The sequence below is a fragment of the Adiantum capillus-veneris genome, chromosome 22 (genome assembly GCF_014529385.1).
Source record: "Adiantum capillus-veneris isolate H3 chromosome 22, ASM1452938v2, whole genome shotgun sequence".
NCBI lineage: Eukaryota > Viridiplantae > Streptophyta > Polypodiopsida > Polypodiales > Pteridaceae > Adiantum > Adiantum capillus-veneris.
In genome coordinates, this window is record NC_140952.1 from 71,601,627 (window position 1) to 71,622,020 (window position 20,394).

Below are 20,394 nucleotides of genomic sequence, written 5' to 3' on the forward strand. Positions count from 1 at the left end.
GGCGAGTCTCATATCTCTTTTTGCTACTATTGATCATGAATGATCTAGCAGGCTAGGGGATGGGCAAATTATGTCAGGAGTTTTTTGGAGCAAGGGATTGCACATATGTATATGCACACATGCATGGTGCATAAAATAAAGAATTGCCCATTCTTCAGAGCCAGGTGGTTAAGTGGGGCCCACATGCGTACATGTAGGACATCATGTACATAGTGCATCGATTTTCACTATCACCAGTACCAGTGTGTTTTTTCTATAATAATGAGGAGTTGGTAGCGCGTAAAACTTCTTGAGGAAGCTATCCACAGGCCGACGACATGAGGTAAGCAGGTGCGTCAGATGGCATCTAGTGGCGTCAGGAGGTCGAATGGGGTCAATACTTGCGCGTGGGTAAGCCAGGACACAACGTGGGTGTTTTCTTGTGATAATTATGCAAAAAGGTCATCATGAGAACTGTATTTGGTGGCCACTTCACGTGGTTGCGGGATGCATTATTGGAAAAAGTTGAGTGCCAGGTGCACTGCGAGGCCACTTTTTGGCATGTTCGGGGTCCGTTTGAGGTCAACTAAAAGGCCAAAGTTGCCCAAGTAATAAAGCTAAGTGTGAGAACTGAAAAACTTGAGATAAGAGAGAAGAGGAGAAACAGCCACAACTGAGTTTTTGCTGTTGTTAGAGCCTGTTTTGGCCATAAACTGCTCATCCGAGGTCGAATTTGAGCACTTTGACATTGTTGACTGGGGTTTTGGGACCGTTCCGGACGTGATGGCGCTATCCATTTTTCCAAATTCCTCACTGTTTTTTTGATGTTTTGGCTGTGTAAGTTTCTCCTATGAGCGAAGCTTCTGCTCCAATTTGTGACTGTATCTGGCATATTTTACCATTGGCCCAAGCTCATTTGTGTCTAAACATAAAAAATTCTCCTCTTTTGAGCTAAGTTTTTTGGGTGTGTGTGTGTGTGTGTGTTGAGTGGGAAAATGGATAGTCTCTCTCCTCTCACTCCATCGGTGTGTTCCTTGTCTTGGCCAGGTGGGTTGTATAAGCCGAGTGGTGCCCTATAGTGTGTGTGTGTATATCATCCCAAGAGTGTGTTTTGGGTGATTATAGAGGCGTTGGTGTGTTTCCATACCGCTCACAATGTGTATGATGTCTTTTGCTCAATTTTTAGTTATGTTTCTACCAGAGGTGCCCCTTATTGTGTAGATCAAGAATATGTGCTCACAACAATTTTTAGATGTCAAAACTGTACAAAATCATCACTTTTACAAGGAAATCCCATGAAAGAGTAAAATCTCTCCAATTTTTAATCTATAAGCCCAAATGATATGAAATTTGGTGTATGTGCTCAACACAACATGTAGAAGATGGATATAATGTCAAAAGTTCAAAATTGCTGCCAAAACCACCCTTGAGACATCACACTGTATGATGTCTGCTGATGATTTTTTGGACAAAAATCATTCACAAGCATCCCCAAGCCTCTAGCACTATATTTCAAGCACTGCTACCAATTTTCATGCAAAAATGTGCTCAAAATCACACGTTTTTCTGTTTTCTGTTTCAGGCACTCCGTCTTTTGTCTTTTGGGTGTCAAGAGTTGGTCAAAACTCTAGTCTCAATGTATACTTCCCTTTTGAACACACTGGTGCAATCAGATTTTTGAAATTTGGTCTCCAGATGCCCCTTGAGACTTTATATGCGTATAAAGTCTAAGTTTACAAAATTACAGATTTTCTTTACAGAACCCTTGCACATGCTCTCTTATATGCTCAACATCAGTTAGTCCTGCAAAAATGTCAGCAAAAAGATGTTTATGGACTTTTTGCCTCAAAAACAGAATTTTCAGAGATCATGAATGCAAACAAGCACTTAGCAAATAGATCAATGATGAATAGCTCTAGATCAAAATCAGATTACTTACCTAAAGCTACTCCTACAAATCATATGGGGTTTTGCATTTATGAGTAGAAAAACGCTTCAATGCCACACACGGACTAGCAAACACTTTTATCACCTCACAAATCACTCGACCACCAACAACTACTCTAATCTACAAATCCTAACTAAATCTACCTAGTCGCAGCAACAGACCCTCGGCAAGACACATGCTTCCTGCCTATCCACTTGATCTCGGAATAACCTCTTCCGGATCCACTTAAGAAAAAAGCTTTCTTTAGCTGAAACTAAAGCAAGCAACCATCACACAAGTGTTAGTAGGAATACCTACCTAAGTCCTTGTATCCCTGGCAATGGTGCCAATGTTGTTGGAGCGAATCACACCACACATAAAGTGCATGCAACACAACCTAGATCAACATAATGTCAATCAAGGACACAGATGACATGATAGGTACACGGAAGAAATCTTGTTAGCTTGTCAGGCTGAGACCATCATACACATACAACACTCTAGAAGGCCAACTAAAGCACAACCTAGAATCTCACTGCCCTCAACGACACCACCTAAGCCACATACACAAACGGAAGGAAACTCACTAAATCATGCCAAAATCATATGAAACTTAAGAAACACCATCCCCTCACTAGGATACACCTATCCCTAAGCCTCTACACTCAAAACCCTAGCTCTAGACCCATCTACAAACAACGCGTATAAAGACAGAGCAGAATTTTGGAAGTGCCCGAAACTGAAATCTATGAGTACCTATGTGTAGCTTATGTTGCCACGATTCTAATGACTACTTGCAAGCAAAAACAGACATCATTTGATATACTTATGACCACAAGTAGCTCGTAGATGCATGAGTGCATATGCTCTGTTCCACAAGGAATGCTTGGTGTTGGCGCGCAACTCTTGCCGAGGCTAGCGCAATGGTGCAGTCGGTTCTCCAATGTGATGAGCGAGTAGGAAGTAGCGCCAGGATGAAGCTCACGCTCTCTCTCTTCCTCTATCACACACAATCGACGACAGATTAAAACTTATGATTATGAAAAAATTCTCTTTACAAAATGACCTAGGTACCTTATATACTAAGGTTAGAGAGTTTGAGGGGTCACATGGCTTGGTATTTTCAATTTAGAAGTGCCATTGCACCCCAGCTTCTGCAACTAGACTACCTACTTATTACAAATGATGTTTCTAACCATAATCCAGTATTTCATAACTCTCAAAAAATAAGGCTTTGTTGAGTTATGTCATACGTTGACCCAACAATCAATAGAGGCATTGTTGGTACATGTGACACTATTCCTATTAGGGACAGTCTCCAGAGAAGGAAACAAAACCCAATGAGATGTAAACCATTGATTCCATTTGGATGGGTCTAAGCTAGATCTTTCATTGGATCCAAAAATAGAATTTTACTAAGTCTATGTCCATGCTCTCTATAACTACTAAATACAATGGAAGAAGCTAATGTTTCTCCCGTCCCCACTGCTTGAATGTTGGTTGCTTAGTACCACATGAACTTTCATGTTTTGGATCTTTCATTGGATCCAAAAATAGAATTTTACTAAGTCTATGTCCATGATCTCTATAACTACTAAATACAATGGAAGAAGCTGATGTTTCTCCCGTCCCCACTGCTTGAATGTTGGTTGCTTAGTACCACATGAACTTTCATGTTGTGACTGCAAAAGGTTCAACATATATCTCAGCTTTCAATTATCCATTAGTACCTTTTTAGGTCATACAAGATAAGGAACCTGCTAGTCTCATATTGGCAACCCTCATCCTCTTAGCTTTCTCATTCTCCCTCACAGTGACTCTCCCACTCTCCCATTCCTATTTCCTTGCTTGTCTTCTTCCTTCCCAAATTCTCTCAAAAGTTCCCAATCAATAGCATACTCATTAATATCCACCCAACCATTTTGACCTCCATTGGGGATTTATCATAGGCCCCATTTCCATTGGACTTCTCAGGACTTGGCCCTTTGGACTCCCCCCCCCCCCCCCCCTCTCGATCTTCCCCCGAGCTAAACCTTCGACCTTTCTGTTGCCCCTTGCCTTGTCATGCCTAATCTTCTCCATATCTTCTTGGCTGACTCAATCGGATCCCTATATCAATTTTCTTTTCCATCTAACATTATCTTCCCCTCCGACAAGATTATTGTCATTAATGATCAATATGGGAAAGTGTGTAGGAACAAAGTCCTCGCTTTACTAAGTAGCATCAATAAGTGGGAGATCTTTCCATGAAACTAGAAACCCTTGGAAGATACATTTTCTCAATTGTTTCTCTCTCCTATTTAGTATCTTGAGCTAGACTATGGTCATACTCTATGGATTCTTATAAAAGAAGAATTCCACCAATTACATTTCACCTATAGAAATAAAGATTTTTAATTTACTAACATGAAACATTGGATGAACTCGACATTGTGGAGGTAACTGCAGTTGACAAGTAATGTCACTAAGATTTTTAATAATCTTCCAAGGACCATAATACCTTGGAAAAAGCTTGTGACACCTTTCTATTGACAAGTAAGTAAACTTTGATGCTATACAATGCATGGAATCTCAAGTATAGACGTGTATATCTCATGTGCATGCATGTACTACTTTCCATCTTTCTAGGTCAAAACTAGCTCTATGTGTGTGAAGGGTAATTTACAATGGTGGTGCATCATTTGCATATGGTAAAAAGATTTTAGATTGGTGATTTGAAATTATGTTTCGTTGTTGGACTGACTCTTTTGTATGCATAAAAATTTGATCTTTAAGAGTCATGTGTGTTGGTTCTATTATCAGCAGTAAGTACAATTAAAGCTCTAAGTGTGAGAGTTGATTTCAATGATTGATGAATATGGTTTATTGTAAAGTGCTAAAGTTACCTTATGGTTATGGTTATGGTTTTTGGTTGTGGTAGCTAGTGTGGCTCTTGTATTATTCTGGCTATAAATGTGCTGCTAAAATGTTGTTGCAATTTTTGCAGCCATGCTATGTGCTAAACTGGTGTATAGGATGGTTGTGTAGCACCCAGAGTAGTGTGGACTGCTCACCCATGTGACAAGAATTGGATTATGGTTTATGGTTTGACTCTGGATCATGAAGTGGTTTTGATGGATTATGTCAAGTGTGTAAAGGTAGAGACCTTGTACATCATAATTGCCTTGGAAAGGATTGTTTGTGCATATGCAAGATGCTATGATATGGTTGGAATCATGTGTTATGTTTCTCATGACAACCTCAATACAAGATTACACCCATTTACATTGCATAGTCTTAGATGAAAGGGTCAATGACTTGGGGCTATCCTGGATTGGGGGTGTTGCATGGACCTTGTTTTTTTGTTAGGTTTATCTGCACAACTAGTATGTTGGGGGTTGAGCGAGCTACATAGCTAGCGTGTTGGGTATTTTACCTTGGATTAGCCTAAATACCAGTGTGGCATTGAAGTGGCATTGCGCTTACATTGGTATGGTCAGTGTTGATATCCTACCACTTGCTAATATTTGGAACCTTTCATAGCTCGGGCTCATGGAGGGACAATGTGACATTGAATGGATGTGTTTTGGCTCACTCCTAGTGAAGTGAAATTATCTCTGTCCATAGTAGGAGCCGGCGGATGGACGGACCAGTTAATCTCACATATATTCCGTGCTCTTGTAAGTCATTTTTGGTATTAAGGTTATGATGTATTCATTTTGGTAGAATAAATTCATGGTTTGCCTATTTCATTTAGTTGGGGCATTGAAATTTGCTTTTGTAATTCTCTTCTATTATCTATGCACTCTATTTCACACTCCACTACTCTGTCTCCACTATTCTCTTTTCTCTTTTGTCATCTATGCACTCTATTTCACACTCCGCTACTCCCTCCCTCTTTTCTCACCGCCGATGTAATGTACACATATATTCAACCTCCACTTAGTCATTTTATGACTATGCTTTCACTTATACACATTCATGGGTAACATTAGTCACTAAACTCATTGCTAGGTTGGGTGCAAGCATTCCCTCCCCAATCCTATTGCTTCTGGAATCTTATGTATATTGAAATTGTTATGTTTCTTGAAAAGTGTAAATTGTATATTTCTTGCATAGACTCTTGGGGAGGGGATATCTCAGGTTCTACTTTAATGCAACTCACCATGGGAGAAGAATATCTCTAAATGGATAACTTTCACCTCTTTTCTTTATTGTGCTCCACCAATGTGCTTTCTTTGATGGGATTTTCTTCCCCTATCTTGCTACAACCGCAAGGGGGAAGGGGAGAGAGAGAGAGAGAGAGAGAGAGAGAGAGAGAGAGAGAGAGAGAGAGAGAGAGAGAGAGAGAGAGAGAGAGTGACTTGGCCAAATAGGAGACAGAGAGAGAGGGTACTGCTTGTTGGAATTAGGGTTGCAGAGAAACACACACAGCTTGGAGAAGACGAAGGAAGCTCAAGGCACACAACTGAGAGTGTATTACTTAGTCTGCAACGGAAAGATAGATATCCCTAGAGTGATGGGCGTATATACAATGCACGGGAGAAAAAACTTCCTAAGAGGGAAAAAATGCCCCAACGGTCCTAGTGTGTTCACACACATCACTACCACATGTATATGGTAACAAATCCCCCCTAGAGTGATACGGTGAACAAGAGCTGGCACATGAGTAAAGGGAAGTGCCATGCCTTGAGGACTGATCAATCCACAAAGGGGAGTAAGCCCAAAGCTTTGTGGAAAGCTTCAAGCTTCTCACGAGACAATGCCTTTATGAAAAGATCAGCAAGGTTGTCGTGTGTTGGCACATAAGCCAAGATGATCTCTCCTATTGAGAGCCTCTCCCTGACATAGTGGTAATGCACCTCAATGTGCTTTGTGCGAGCATGAAAAAGTGGGTTCCTCGCAACTGCCAATGCGCTCTGACTGTCAGTGTAGATAGTGTTGGCAGTGTCGTGTCCAACACCCAAATCAGCCATAAGGTATCTGAGCCATACACACTCAATCGTAGTTGTGAAGACTACCCTGTACTCAGCCTCACAACTCAAAGTGGCCACAATATGTTGCTTCTTGCTCAACCATGATATACATGAATTGCCAAGCATGAAACAAAAACCACTTGTGGACACTCGCATGCCAAAACAACCAGCCCAATTTGAGTCCGAAAAAGCATGTAAGTCTGGCGGCAATGATCCTCCCTTGGGATAAAACAAGCCAAGATGTAAAGTGACACTAAGGTAGCGGAAAATCCTCTCAACATCGTGCCAATGCTTCGACCCTGGGCTATGCATAAATTTGCTGACCTGTGAGACTACAAACTGAATATCTAGCCTCGTGTTGCATACATAAATGAGGCAGCCAATAGCAGCTTGGTAAAGAGTGAGATCAGCATGATCGCCAGCATCTTGTGGACTCAACTTCAAACCTGTTTCCATGGGAGTGGCAATAGGTTTGCAAATCCTCAAGTCCAAACTTACATAGCAATGTCTCTATGTAACTTTTCCGACACAAGGCAATACCACGATCACACTGCTTAAACTGTATACCCAAGTAATGATGCAACAGTCCCAAATCTTTCATTTTGAAAGTAGCATTCAAATCAGCCTTAAATTCAGTAATATGTCTCTCATTTGGTCCAGTGATCAGCAAATCATCTACATAGAGAACCACAATGAGAAGTACATCACCGGCATGCTTTACATACGATGTGCTTTCTGTTGCACTGCTATACGAAAGCCTCATTTGACCAAATGAGTGTCAGCTTTCTCATGCCAAGCACGAGGAGATAGCTTCAACCCATACAAAACCTTCTTACATCTGCACACTTTGTCCTCTTGTCCTTTTATAACAAAACTACGAGGCTACGTTACATAAACTTCCTAAAATATTTCACCATTCAAGAAAGAAGTAACAATGTCTAATTGATGTACATCCCAACCAAAATGAGCTGCCAATGCACATAGAAAATGCACAGTGGTCATACGTCAAGTGGGAGCAAAAGTCTCTTCATAATCTATACCTTTTTGCTATGCATAACCCTTTGCAACAAGTCAAGCCATATGGCGATCGATCTCACCATCCGGCTTGTGTTTCAACTTGTAAACCCACTTCATACCAATGGCCTTTTTGCCAGGAGGCAAATCACATAAAGTCCATGTGTCATTTTCTATAAGTGCATCATATTCTGATTGCATGGCAGCCATCCAATTTTTTGAATTTTGTGCTTCATCAAAAGATAGAGGTTCCTCAACATCATGTAACCTAGACACAGCCAAAGCATAACAATCTGATGCATAAGATGAATGGGAAGAGCCTGAACGATACAACTAGACAAAGGTGCATCCAACTTACTATCACGCAATGTATGCACCGGCCATTTTGGCATACCTCTAGCCTGCTCATTTTCAGCCCTTTCCTCATCAAGTACATCATGTACATCTCTATCAGTAATAAGCTGATCTGCAACATTTTTTGAAACCCCCACAGGCTGTACATTTGCCTCATTGGAATTTACATTCGAACTTCCACCACTGAAAAGAGGCAACAAAGTGTCATAAATGTCATGTGAGCTTACATTACTGTCTTTAGTACATGACAGCAAGGGCTAAACAAAATCTTCCAGAAACACTACATCCCTTGAAACCAAAATACACTTTGTTTGCGGATGATACAACCTGTAACCTTTGCTTTCAGCACTATAACCAACAAAAATACATTTGACAGCCTTATCATCCAATTTTTTGCGTTGTGTTTGTGGCACCAAAGCACATGCCAAACAACCAAAAACACGCATGTGCTCAATAGAAGGCTTTCTATCATGCCATGCTTCATATGGAGTAATAGACTTTAAAGCTTTCCTAGGAAACCTGTTTAGTACATAAGTGGCACACATGATGGCCTCAAGCCAAAGAGAATGCAGCAAAGCTTCACTTTTGACCATACATCCCATTTCCGTAAGTGACCTGTTTTTCCTCTCAGCAACACTATTTTGCTAAGGTGTATAAGGCACTATACATTGGTGTTTTATCCCACAGCTAGCCAAAAATGCATTAAATTCATGAGACATATACTCCCCCCCTCGATCGGAACAGAGGGTGCCCATAGTACATTTTAAGACATTTGCAGCCATAGCCAAAAATTGTTTGAAGCACATAAAAACTTTGGACTTCGCTTTAAGCAGAAATACCCATGCATGCCTAGAATAATCATCAATAAAAGTCATGAAGTAATGGTAATTGCCCAAGGACTAAGTTTGCATAGGCCCACAAACATCACTATGCACAAGCTGCAACCTGCATGTGGCCCTAATTGAACCATCCTTTGGAAACTTAGAACGTTGTATTTTACCCAAAATACAACCTTCACAAACATGTTTGATAGGTGCTTCAAGAGGCGGCAAAATTCAGATGCCCAAAATGTGCATGCCAAAGTTTTGCATCTGAAATAGCTCTTGAATCTGCAACTGCATTTGCAAAATTTTGTCCACACTTGTCATACAAAGTGAACTTATACAGGCCATGACACAAAAGGCTAGATGCAACAATTTCATCACCAAAACTAAGATCATGAACTGTGCATCTGTCATCCACAAATTTGACTATAAGTCCAAGTCTAGCAAGTGCAGATACAGACAAAAGATTCTTCTTGATCCCAGGTACGTAAAGTGTATCAACAAGTATAAAAGAACTACCATTTGCAGCAGTAAGCACAATCTTTCCAACTCCCTGAATCGTATAAGAGGCATTGTTGGCACAAGTGACTGAATTCCCATGAGGGACAGACTCGAGAGAGGTAAACAATTCATGATGTGAGGTTATGTGCTTTGTAGCACCACTGTCAAAATACCACACATGTGAATCTGCAGCAACTGACATGCATGCATCATGGACAGTAGGATTGTAAGTGCACTATACACTAAAAGCCCATTCTGCATCAACATCAGCATCACAATCTCCTTTCACAGAAGACTCAACAATGGATGCATTTTTAGTGGAACCAACACTTGTAGTGGAACCACCCTCTTTCTTCTTAGCCTCTTTGGCCTTGAACTTAGGACACTGCTTGATCAAGTGATCATTAGCTTTACAATAATTGCCATACAAAGTGCTACCAGCAGAAGCATTGGGAACACAAATTTTTGCCACTCGCAGTAGAACCATAAGAAGTGGATGCATTGCTGTTACCACACTTTGTTTGAGAAGCAGTAAAAGCCTGTTCAACTGCACACTGTCTAGTCTTGTTTTTTTTGAAAAGTGACCTTTGCTATGAGCAATGTGCGTAATGCATCAAACTTGACAACTTCAGGGGGTCATAAGTCTCCAAGTACTAGCAAAAGTCTCCAACTCCAGGGTTTCCTTGGGTCTCCAAGTACTAGTAAAAATCTGGTAAGAATCTGGTAAGACATCAAGAATAGTCTACACAAGGGAACTGTCTGAAATGACCACTTGCAGAAATAAGTTGCTCATTAATATCCTTGACACCAACAAGGAAAGTGTCCATACCATCTTCCTCATGCATAATCTTCGATTCCAACTCTTTACGCAACAAAGCAATTTTAGCCTCATTGCGACTTGCATAAAGACCAGCCAAAATATCCCAAGCTTGTTTTGCAGATTTTGTTGAACGAATGTGAGGAACAAGGGTGCGCTTCATAGACAATGCAATCAATGCATGAGCCTACACATCCTTTACATCCCAACGAGATTGTTCTGCTGCGTAGGTAAAATAACTCTAATAGCAGCAATTCTTGCAGCAAGACCTGCAACATCCTCAACATCGCCTGCATCCTCAGAACCAGGACATACATCAATGCCCTGCACAATATTCTAGATGCCCTTTGACACAAGAACATGTTGCATCATATAAGCCCACATAGGGTAGTTGTCGCCATCCAACCTGTCCTCAACAGCAAACGTCTTGAACACATTTGTGTTGGTGTCAGCCATGGTAAATGCTGCGCCTGATGTGAAAACTGGTCGAAACGAGTAGAAATGAAGCGGGAACAACACGTGATATATAGCACAAACCGTAGAAGACTATAAGACACCTGTTATGCAAAAATCAGCACTGACAAAAATTCTGCACAAATTGACAAAATAGCCTGTGCAGTACTTTTGCCTGTAGTGGAAACGGAGGCCGAAATGAGCCCGAATCAGAAATCTGAGCAGACTAAGCTCTACGAGCTTTCCCAAATTTTTTGTCGACCTGCGAATGCTCGCCAAAGCTCATTGTAATCGAAGAAAATGAGCAGGCGTGTGCTAGAGTTGCTGGCGACTAAGCTCGGGAGGATGCAACCTATTGTGATACCAATTGTTGGAATTAGGGTTCCAGAGAAACACACACAGCTTGGAGAAGATGAAGGAAGCTCAAGGCACACAACTGAGAGTGTATTACTTAGTGTGCAATGGAAAGATAGATAGCCCTAGAGTGATGGGCGTATATACAATGCACGGGGGAAAAAACCTCAGAAAGAGGGAAAAAATGCCCCGGCGGTCCTAGTGTGTTCACATACATCACTACCACATATATATGGTAACACTGCTAGTCCGATCTTGCCCCTAACTTGAGGACTGTTGAACTCTGCTTCAATAGGGGGCATTGCAAATGTAAGTTTCCTTTCATTTCTCATGCAAGATGTGCTTGAATTCCCTCTCAAAAACCACAAGAGTGATTTGCAAGAAAGGTCAAATTGCGAAGGCTAGTGTAAAGCCGCAAGCCATTGGCAGCCCCTTAAGAGCTCGAGGGAATCAAAGTGAAATGGGATTTTTAATATTTGAAGGTTAAATGCCAAATAATCTTTTCTATAACATGCCAGCTAAGAAATCCCTATTTCTTTCTAGAGGGAACCTAGTAAATCTTTCTCAAAGGCCAGTATTCTGAATTATGTATCACACTGACCCAAAGGTATATCAAAAAAGAGTAAAGACATGGGATGTAATAGAGTTTCCAATAAATAAATCCTTAAGACATGCAAGCCATCGATCAAGGAACATAACCTATGAGTTGGGAAAATTTAGAAGAAGAAAAAAAAACATAGTCGTTTGAAGGTTTAGTCCATAAGGTCATACATTAAAAAGGATCAAAATCACCTCAAGTTATCAAAGAAAGGCAACTTTAAGGGTAGGCCACAAAGTCAAGAGAAAACCCAAAATTGGACTCGAGAATAAGCAAGGAAAAATAAGACAACCTTACCTTTTTTCTTTTTTCCACAGAAACTAAAAAAACTAGTATCCTTAATTTTTTTTAAAAGACCAAGATTTGTCTAGCCCGGAACTGTATAGGTTAGTACAAGCATTAGGTATTCACTAAGGAAAATCCACATTTGCACTTTCCCTTAAGTCAACCAGGTTTTGAACAATATCCAGAGAATTTGGAAGAAGTTTTTAGGGACATGCTAGGACTGGCATTGGGAAGAAGAGGAAGTCAAAATTTACTATTTGAGAATTAAGGGTTCATAAATCAAGAAAGACTAACCAAGATCCTTTTTCTTTAACATCAATAATGCAGTAGTAAAGAAATTGAAAGAATGTCATTAAGCTCAAGAGCTCTCAACCAAAGCTTATAGCATCCAAGAAGATCTAAACTTTAATGTCATTGGATACCGAAGTTATCGAACCATTAACTTGCAGTCATTGCTTTCTGACCAGCTCCAGTATGAAAATAAAAAGACCAAATTCTTCCATTTTGTAATAGAATCAGAAGGAACTTCAATGCAAGACAAAACCTAAGTTTTAAGATCATTTAGAGCAAGGAATCGACGCGTGTTTGAGGGGGATCTAGCTGTGGCAAGCTTTTGTGAAATCATACAAGAGAGCAGAGTGACGATCCACATGATCGGAGGGAAACAAGCCTCTGAGGACTGGTCTAGAATCATACATGTCATGGTAATAAGTAAAGCCTAGGAGTAGCTGTGGTCTCTATGTCAAGCAAAAAACTTGTAATCTTTTGACCCTCAAAGCTCGGTCTGAGCTTGAGGTTGGTGTGTATTTATGATGTTCTTAATACTATCCACTCACCATTGTGAGTTTTGCAAAAAATAAATAAAAAATCATTTAGAGCCATATATCTTAGGTTGAAAATGCCAAAATGATGCAAACTTCAATCCCATAAAGCGCCTTACCCATTTGTCAACTCCATGTTTACTAATGAAGAGGATCCATGAAAAAAATAAAGATGAGATCTTTCCATTATCCAAAACCAAAGGGACTTTCAATGCCAAATATTGCCAAATATTAAGACCAGTCGGAAGCATCATCCAAATATCAAGACCAGTTGGAAGCATCATCCAAATATCAATTTTTGCCAAATATGGTGTATCTTTTATCCATGTAGTGATTTTTATCACAAGTTTTTAATGACGAAGTTTTCCAATGATAAGAGCTAGTAAAAACGCAAGATAATTCAAGATCCTTCACTTATCAAAAAACCAATAGATGCCAAAAAACCAAAAATCTGATTACTCAAAGCATAACCAAACCTATTTTTCAAAGAAAAAATGTCAAAATAGGGTGCTACTAAAACAAAAAAAAAAGATTAACCTAAGAGGCATTTTCCGAATCCTAAAAAATTTCCACATTGGAAGAGGATTGGCAAGGCACCAAATAGTCAAAATCTCCCTCAAGTGCAAGTGAAAATCTCTAGGAACACTCTCCTTCTTTAGATGCTAAATCTTGAAAAATAATGAGCCAGAAGCAAGAATCAAAGGCTAACTAAGGGAAAATTCCCTCGCCTTTAAATAGAGAAACATGGATGTAGAGTGGACAACCACCACCTCTCCATGCGAGGCCCATCATGTCATATTGTTGCAAAACTTCTTCAAGTTGCCAATGCAAATCCAGTTAGAGCCTATGTGTGTATTCCAACATATATCATGGTGTAATAGCCACATGAGGCATTCAAGTGGATAGTAGAGCATAGAGAGAATCTGGCACCATACCTTAAACACTGTGAGGTAAGGGATTATTTTACTTACCAGTGTACAACACACGAAGCCTACCACAATAGCTAGTGTAATGTGTGATGTTGGTAGATGCCAACATATAGCTAGCGTCTTCAATGGATATGGGTGGCAAATACACTTTTTTGGCCATTTACTATTTTTGGGCATGTCTAATTTTGGGTCTACACATGTTTTATATTGAGTAGTTGGACTTTACATGAGTTCCAATCTGTATTATTTGGGAGTTAAGATGATTAGAGTAGAGTAGACACTTCACTTAGTTCATGCATACTTTGCGTGGCTCATTTGTAAAAAAATCTAGCTACATATATGAAAATCCTTTAGTTTTAAGCTCATTCTTAGAGAGTAGGAGATAGAGTAGAGAAGAAGGTGGCTATGGTGGTGGAGAGCTCTCCTTCACACTTATGGACTCACATTTCATTGCTAATGGAAGCTAAGTATCTCTTACATTGTTTCTTATTTTTGATATTGTGTTAATGATGCTTCGTTTTGTTAATCAACTTTTTAATTAGTATTAAGTGCTCTATACTTGTATTGATTTTGCATGTAGATTGTGATTAGAAGAAATATTAGCATTATTATCCTTGGGTTAGTGAGATAGAGTAGTGATTAGAGATACTCAATGGTAGGTTTCTCCGTCTGGCCATCCATCTTCTCTCTTCCTCTCTCTTAAGTCCTCTTGTTTCATCTTTTGATTCCATGCCTTTATGCGCTAGCTAGGTAAATGATCCAGGGATTTGACATTATGTTGGTGGATTTTGCTATGCTAGGATCCCCCAACGTTGGTGCTGTTGGCGAGGATCGAGTGCCTAAGCTAGAGGAGTCATTAGCATGTAGAAGAGTCATTAAGATTCAATTAGTATAGATTAGTTTTAGGATTGAAAGTTGATTGCAAAGAATAAATGATTGATGATGAGAATGTGTCGATTTTATGCAAAATTTCATGTGTTTTCTTTCTAATTTCACTACTAGCATTGCTAATTTTTCACTAATTTTCTATTTTTTGTGAGCTACACATGATTGTTTGCTTAATTAGAGGCAAGTACATCACTATTATGAAGTGAAATTGCAAAAAATTTATAAGTTTTGAGTAGTTTGGAAGTGTGTAATTAGTTGATTTTTTTCTACCTATGGTGCCTAATTACTTATTAATTGCATGTGCATTTTGTGCATTACATCAATGTATGCTTAATTGAAATGTGTCTGAGCACTTCTATGCTTTTAATTTGGAAGAATTTTCTTTCTAACATGCAATTTTTATGTGTGTGCATTGTATGTGAACTTACCAAGAAAGCCTAATTTAAGGATTACACACACATAGGTGGAGTCTACACTTGGAGCTAGGAAGGCTTGTATGTGATCTGATGTGAGTGCACTATCTCTTTTAAGTGGAATTATGTGACATTGGTGGTCAGTTTAACACTTTTGAATGATCAATTTTTATGTTGTTATAATGCCAAAAGTTTGGTAGAAATTGCATGAATGTGTGCATGAAATTGACAAATTCAATTGGTAATTGATGATGTTTGCTTGAAAATTGAGTGGTCAATTCTATTTATATCAAGTCATTTTAATTAAATCAAATGTGTGTGTTATTACCAATACTAATTTTGAACATTTTATCAATCTTGCTTATGTTTTATTCTAAAAAAAATAAAATCAAAAGAAGCAATGTAAATAAAACCCCCCTTTACCTGCTATTCAAAGAGTTTAAGTGAAGGCAACCACATCTATTTTGGGTGCAATAGAAATCATCTTCTTAACACTCCATGAGGAAGACGAATGCTCAAAAAGTACTCTAACTAGGTGATCTGGTGTTTTACCTCTGAAGACAATGGAGCCATCAACATCCCATCAGAGAAAAGTTGTTGACGATACACTTTTGCCCTCTTTTATGCTAATTTTCTGTTTTAATCATGGCATACACTCTCTTGATTGTGTAGCTATTACCTTATTGTAATTCATACTCCATGCGATGAATAAAGAGGGGCAAATACTCAATCATATTGATTGAGGGGGATAGTTGGTACCTAGTATGGTGTCATGCATTTTGATATTTTTTATATTGTTCTCTTTATATAATGTGATTATTCAATCAATTGTTTTGCTAAATTATTTTGATTTAATGAATTAAAGTTGTGCCAAAAATGTTGGGAAGATATCAAGAAGCCAATAGTGGTATCGGAGCTTTTAAAATGCTATAGACATTGTGTAGAAGCAAAGAAGAGCGGTTCTTGTGGACAAATCAAATTAATTTTGGCATTAAGACTCTCAAGAAGATCACTTTGGGAAGGCTTTCTCTTTGCTAAATATGCAAGAAGAACAAGCTTCCTCATCTCAATAGTTTCAACCACAACTATGACAAACCTAATTCAAAGAAATGATGGAAGAAATTGAAGGAAAGCACCAAAGGCAATTCATGCATCGCTTATACTCTCAAGGGGCATCACAAATTGTTGAGAATCAGTCTTAAAATTAATCAAAGTGTCTAAAATCATTAAAAAATCAAGAAGAATGTCTCTCAACTACCTCTAACTACCGTTTTGGGTTGTTTAAAGGCTTGACATATTCACTAGAGTTTTTCTTGGATTTTTTTTGTCTCGTTCAACATACATAGATATTGTCTTATTCCCTTACATACTATTCTAAGAGTTTAAGTGAAAAGCAACCACTTCTATTTTGGATGCATGCATGCAAAGAGGAAGTTAGAAAGAGAATCCCAAAATCATGCCTTCGCATGTACCTCACTTTTTCAATAGGAATCATCTTCGTGACCCCCCACGAGATAGACGAGTGCTCCCAAAGTATTCTCACCTGGTCAAAACACTTTGGAAACACTCGTCATCCTCATGGAGGGTCAAGAAGATGATTCCTACTGAAAAAGTGTAGCGCACTCAAAGACGCAATTTTGAGATTCTCTTTCTTTCTTCCTCTTTGCATGCATGCACCCAAAATAGGAGTGCTTGATTTTCAATTAAACTCTTAGAATAGTATGCAAAGGGACTTGCATTTACATTGCTCTTTCTCTCTTCCTCCTTGCATGCATGCACCCAAATAGGAGTGGTTTCTTTTCACTTTTTAAATTTCTATCTATTTCACTTTCTCTCTTATTGCTTGCATACATGCACCCACAATAGGAGTGGTTGCTTTTCACTTAAATTTCTATCTATTTCTCTTTCTCTCTTATTGCTTGCATGCATGCACCCAAATTAGGAGTGGTTGCTTTTCACTTAAATTTCTATCTATTTCTATTTCTCTCTTATTGCTTCCATACATGCACCCAAAATAGGAGAAGTTTCTTTTCACTTAAACTCTCAGAACAGTATGTAAAGGAATTTCTATCATGAGGTAAAGTTTGAGGTCTCTTTTTTTTTCTTTTAACGTTTATCAAGAGAGAGTGCTCTAAGCCAATGAGGGGAGGGCTTTCGTTACAATATTTTCTTTTTGGTGGCTATGGACACCTGTCATTGTTGTTTCTCTCTCTTTATCTCTCATCCCCAATCTCTTTTTTGCAAAGTTATGGACTACAACCTGTGTGTGTGTGTGTGTGTGTGTGTGTGTGTGTGTGTGTGTGTGTGTGTGTGTGTGTGTGTGTGTGTGAGAGCGCACACACTCAGTCTGTCGGTGTCTCCTGCTTTTGAGCATATCCCAACTGAATTATAGGGAGTGCACATACAAGGGACGGTAGAGGGGCTTATGAACAAGTTCTCCATGCTTGAAAAGAGCTTCAAAGGCTATAAGCAAGCATCTGTGAAGCTTGGGTGCCATCACCAAGGAGCAACACATGGACTCCCTCTAGTGTAGTGTATAGTTAGTGCTCTCTGAATTACAATTCTCATCTTACATTCCTCTATCATCATTTGCCCCTCATCTCTCATGTAATCTCAAAAATGCCTCACTCTATGTGTCCCCTCTAGTGTGCTCCAATGGCCTCATTTTATAGGAGTGGAAGGGCTATTTCGAATTATGATTATCACATGTAGTAATTATCATATTCAAAGTGGAATAGGTATTGCTTGCAGTGCTCTTTTGATCTCATGTGTAACATACATTGTGATGAAAATGCTAGATGCTCATAGCTTGGCCCATATAGTCCAAACATTAGAAAGAGGTGATCTTATACTTCATGAGATTTCAAATTACAACTACTTCCAAGGGTAGAAGATAGGATAGGCGATGCTTTATTTGACTTGTAGATGGCTATAATTACCATGGCAAAAGCTAAAATTCCTTTTTACTTAACCATAGTTTGGTATTTACATTGGTGAACATAAAAAACCAATTCACTTGTCTTCAAAGCCTATGGATAGGAATTACAACATAACAAGAAATCCCTCAAGATGACTTATGGTTGGTAGGTGACCACAAAAGTTATCACGTACTCATCACCATGTGATTTGATATGGTCGTGCCAACCTCCTCTAGGAGGGGAGGCTTCGAATCCACTGTCAATTATCATTTTTTTATTGGTTTTTAATGGGATTGCATATGGGTGGGAGTATGTATTAGCGTGGGGTGTGAGTTCATGTTATTTTTGTTCATTTTTTAAGTGCTCATGTGTGCCTAGCATATGAACACTTGCATATCTATGCATGTAGATGTGTATACACGTGTGTCTGTGTCTGTGTGTGATAGAGAAGATGAAGAAGAAGCTCAAGGGCACATAGAATAGAAATTAGTGTTACTAGTTTTTCCAATACAAAGACTATATGGGTTCACCATATATACAAATCCTCTATGTCATGTGTGTTCAACGCCTAGTTTAAACACCCCATATCTATAGACTTTTTACAAATATAACACACCACATTAGGAAGAGGATGGGGTCTATGTATCTTTACTTGCCATGAGACTATGGAGATGATTAACATTTTAACAAACAGATGCATGCCATGTGTGCAAGAATGGTGGGTGTGTAAGAGAGGTGTAAGAGTGATCAAAGGATACACTTTCTTCCCAAAAAAAGAGATGGAAAATTTTATGATTTTCGAGCTTCCATAACTCCTACGTACGATCTCCAATTCGACCAAAGATTATAGATATGCCATCCACACATCAATCTCTTTCTGTAGATATGTTACATAATGTGGTTTTACCCGCTAAACTTTAAATTTCACATTGAGGAGAAAATTTGAATTCAAATAAACTAACCATTTTGCTTGTTTAAATTCAAACCTAATATTTGATTGCTTTCTAAATGCTCAAGGTTTGACACCCTTAAATTGTCAAAATAAAGAGGCATGAGGCCTTCGTAGACTCCATTCTCTTCCCATGATATCTAGTCTTGGAGTGATCACTATATGTAAAAATGGTATATCCAATGTGTTCAAGGGGCACTATGAAAATCCCTTATCTGTCGATTTTCCAAGATTACAGCATACCCTTTTTCTATTCAATCTAGAAAATTTTTCAATGTTCCTTGAATGATACCATTCTATACAGTTTTGTATCCACAACCAAGCTATGATACCATGTAAAGAGATAGAGAGGACATAGCTTGAGCTCTTGCAAGCACACATGCACAAAACCGAAAGAGCACATAATAAAAATGGAGACACAAAGCTGCTTCTTCTTCTTCACTATGCAAAACGATGATAACGTCTACAAAACATATGTGAAAAATACAATATAAAGGGATAACTATGTACCATGGTCAATGTGAAACCATTGCTGAGCGAGTTGGCAACATAATTGGCCTTCCTTAAATAGTCATTAGTATTGTGATAGGTAGATAAAGTTGGTGAATTCTAGCTATAGTATCAATGTGATCCTCATGGCCGCTACCTTGTCAAGTAGTCATCTAAGCCTGCACAAAAGAATCTATGTAAAATTCATATGTAGACAAGTTAAATCAAAGTTTCAAAAAGGCTTTCCTTTCATGGATTAACAAGGTGAATGTTCATCTTGGCATTTAAAAAGAGTAAAATTAAAAAGAAATAAAAATATGTAAGGTTGCAAAATGAAAAGACCCACTAAACAAAAGAAGAATTCAATGATTCACATGGAAATGCTTGTCTATGGATATAATAAAATTTTTAATGTCTGGCAGCACTTTGAACAAGTTGTCATATAGGATTGGGGATTTGAGAGGGTCCAGCGGACCGCTCTCAGTACCTAGCCACTCTCAATAAACTTATGGAGGAGGATCACATGAAAGAGAACATTGACGAATAAATTCTCGAAGCAGAGGAGTATGTAGCCTTATCTCAATGATGGAAGATATCGTCTTTCAATCTTGGAATGTGAAAGGGTTGAAAACCTAGAAGAAGAAGTGTGCACTCTTATGGGAGGAAGTTAAGAGGGCTAAGGATGTAATGGAAATGGCCTATGAACTTTGAGAGTAGCGGAATTAGGAAAGTAGGTGAAGCACTTTTAAGAGATTACTTTGTGAGCAAAGCGGGTGAACTTAATTCATGGTAGCAACATAAACATGGTACTTACTTAACTTGGCATGAACAATACTTTTGCAAGAGAGAGAGAGTTTAGAGAACATGACAATAGTTGAGGACCGGATTCATATGGTGCCGGTCCCCCCTCCAATAGGCATTTGTAT

At 38.9% G+C, this 20,394-nt stretch overlaps 1 protein-coding gene across 1 annotated transcript; it reads right to left on the reverse strand.

Annotated features, from left to right (window-relative positions):
- Positions 1-6,585: 6,585 nt before the first annotated feature.
- LOC147429569 (secreted RxLR effector protein 161-like) lies at positions 6,586-7,317 on the reverse strand. The gene has a single exon (XM_086495679.1). The coding sequence runs from the start codon at positions 7,315-7,317 to the stop codon at positions 6,586-6,588; it is 732 nt and encodes a 243-aa protein (XP_086351805.1).
- Between the last annotated feature and the right edge of the window lie 13,077 nt (positions 7,318-20,394).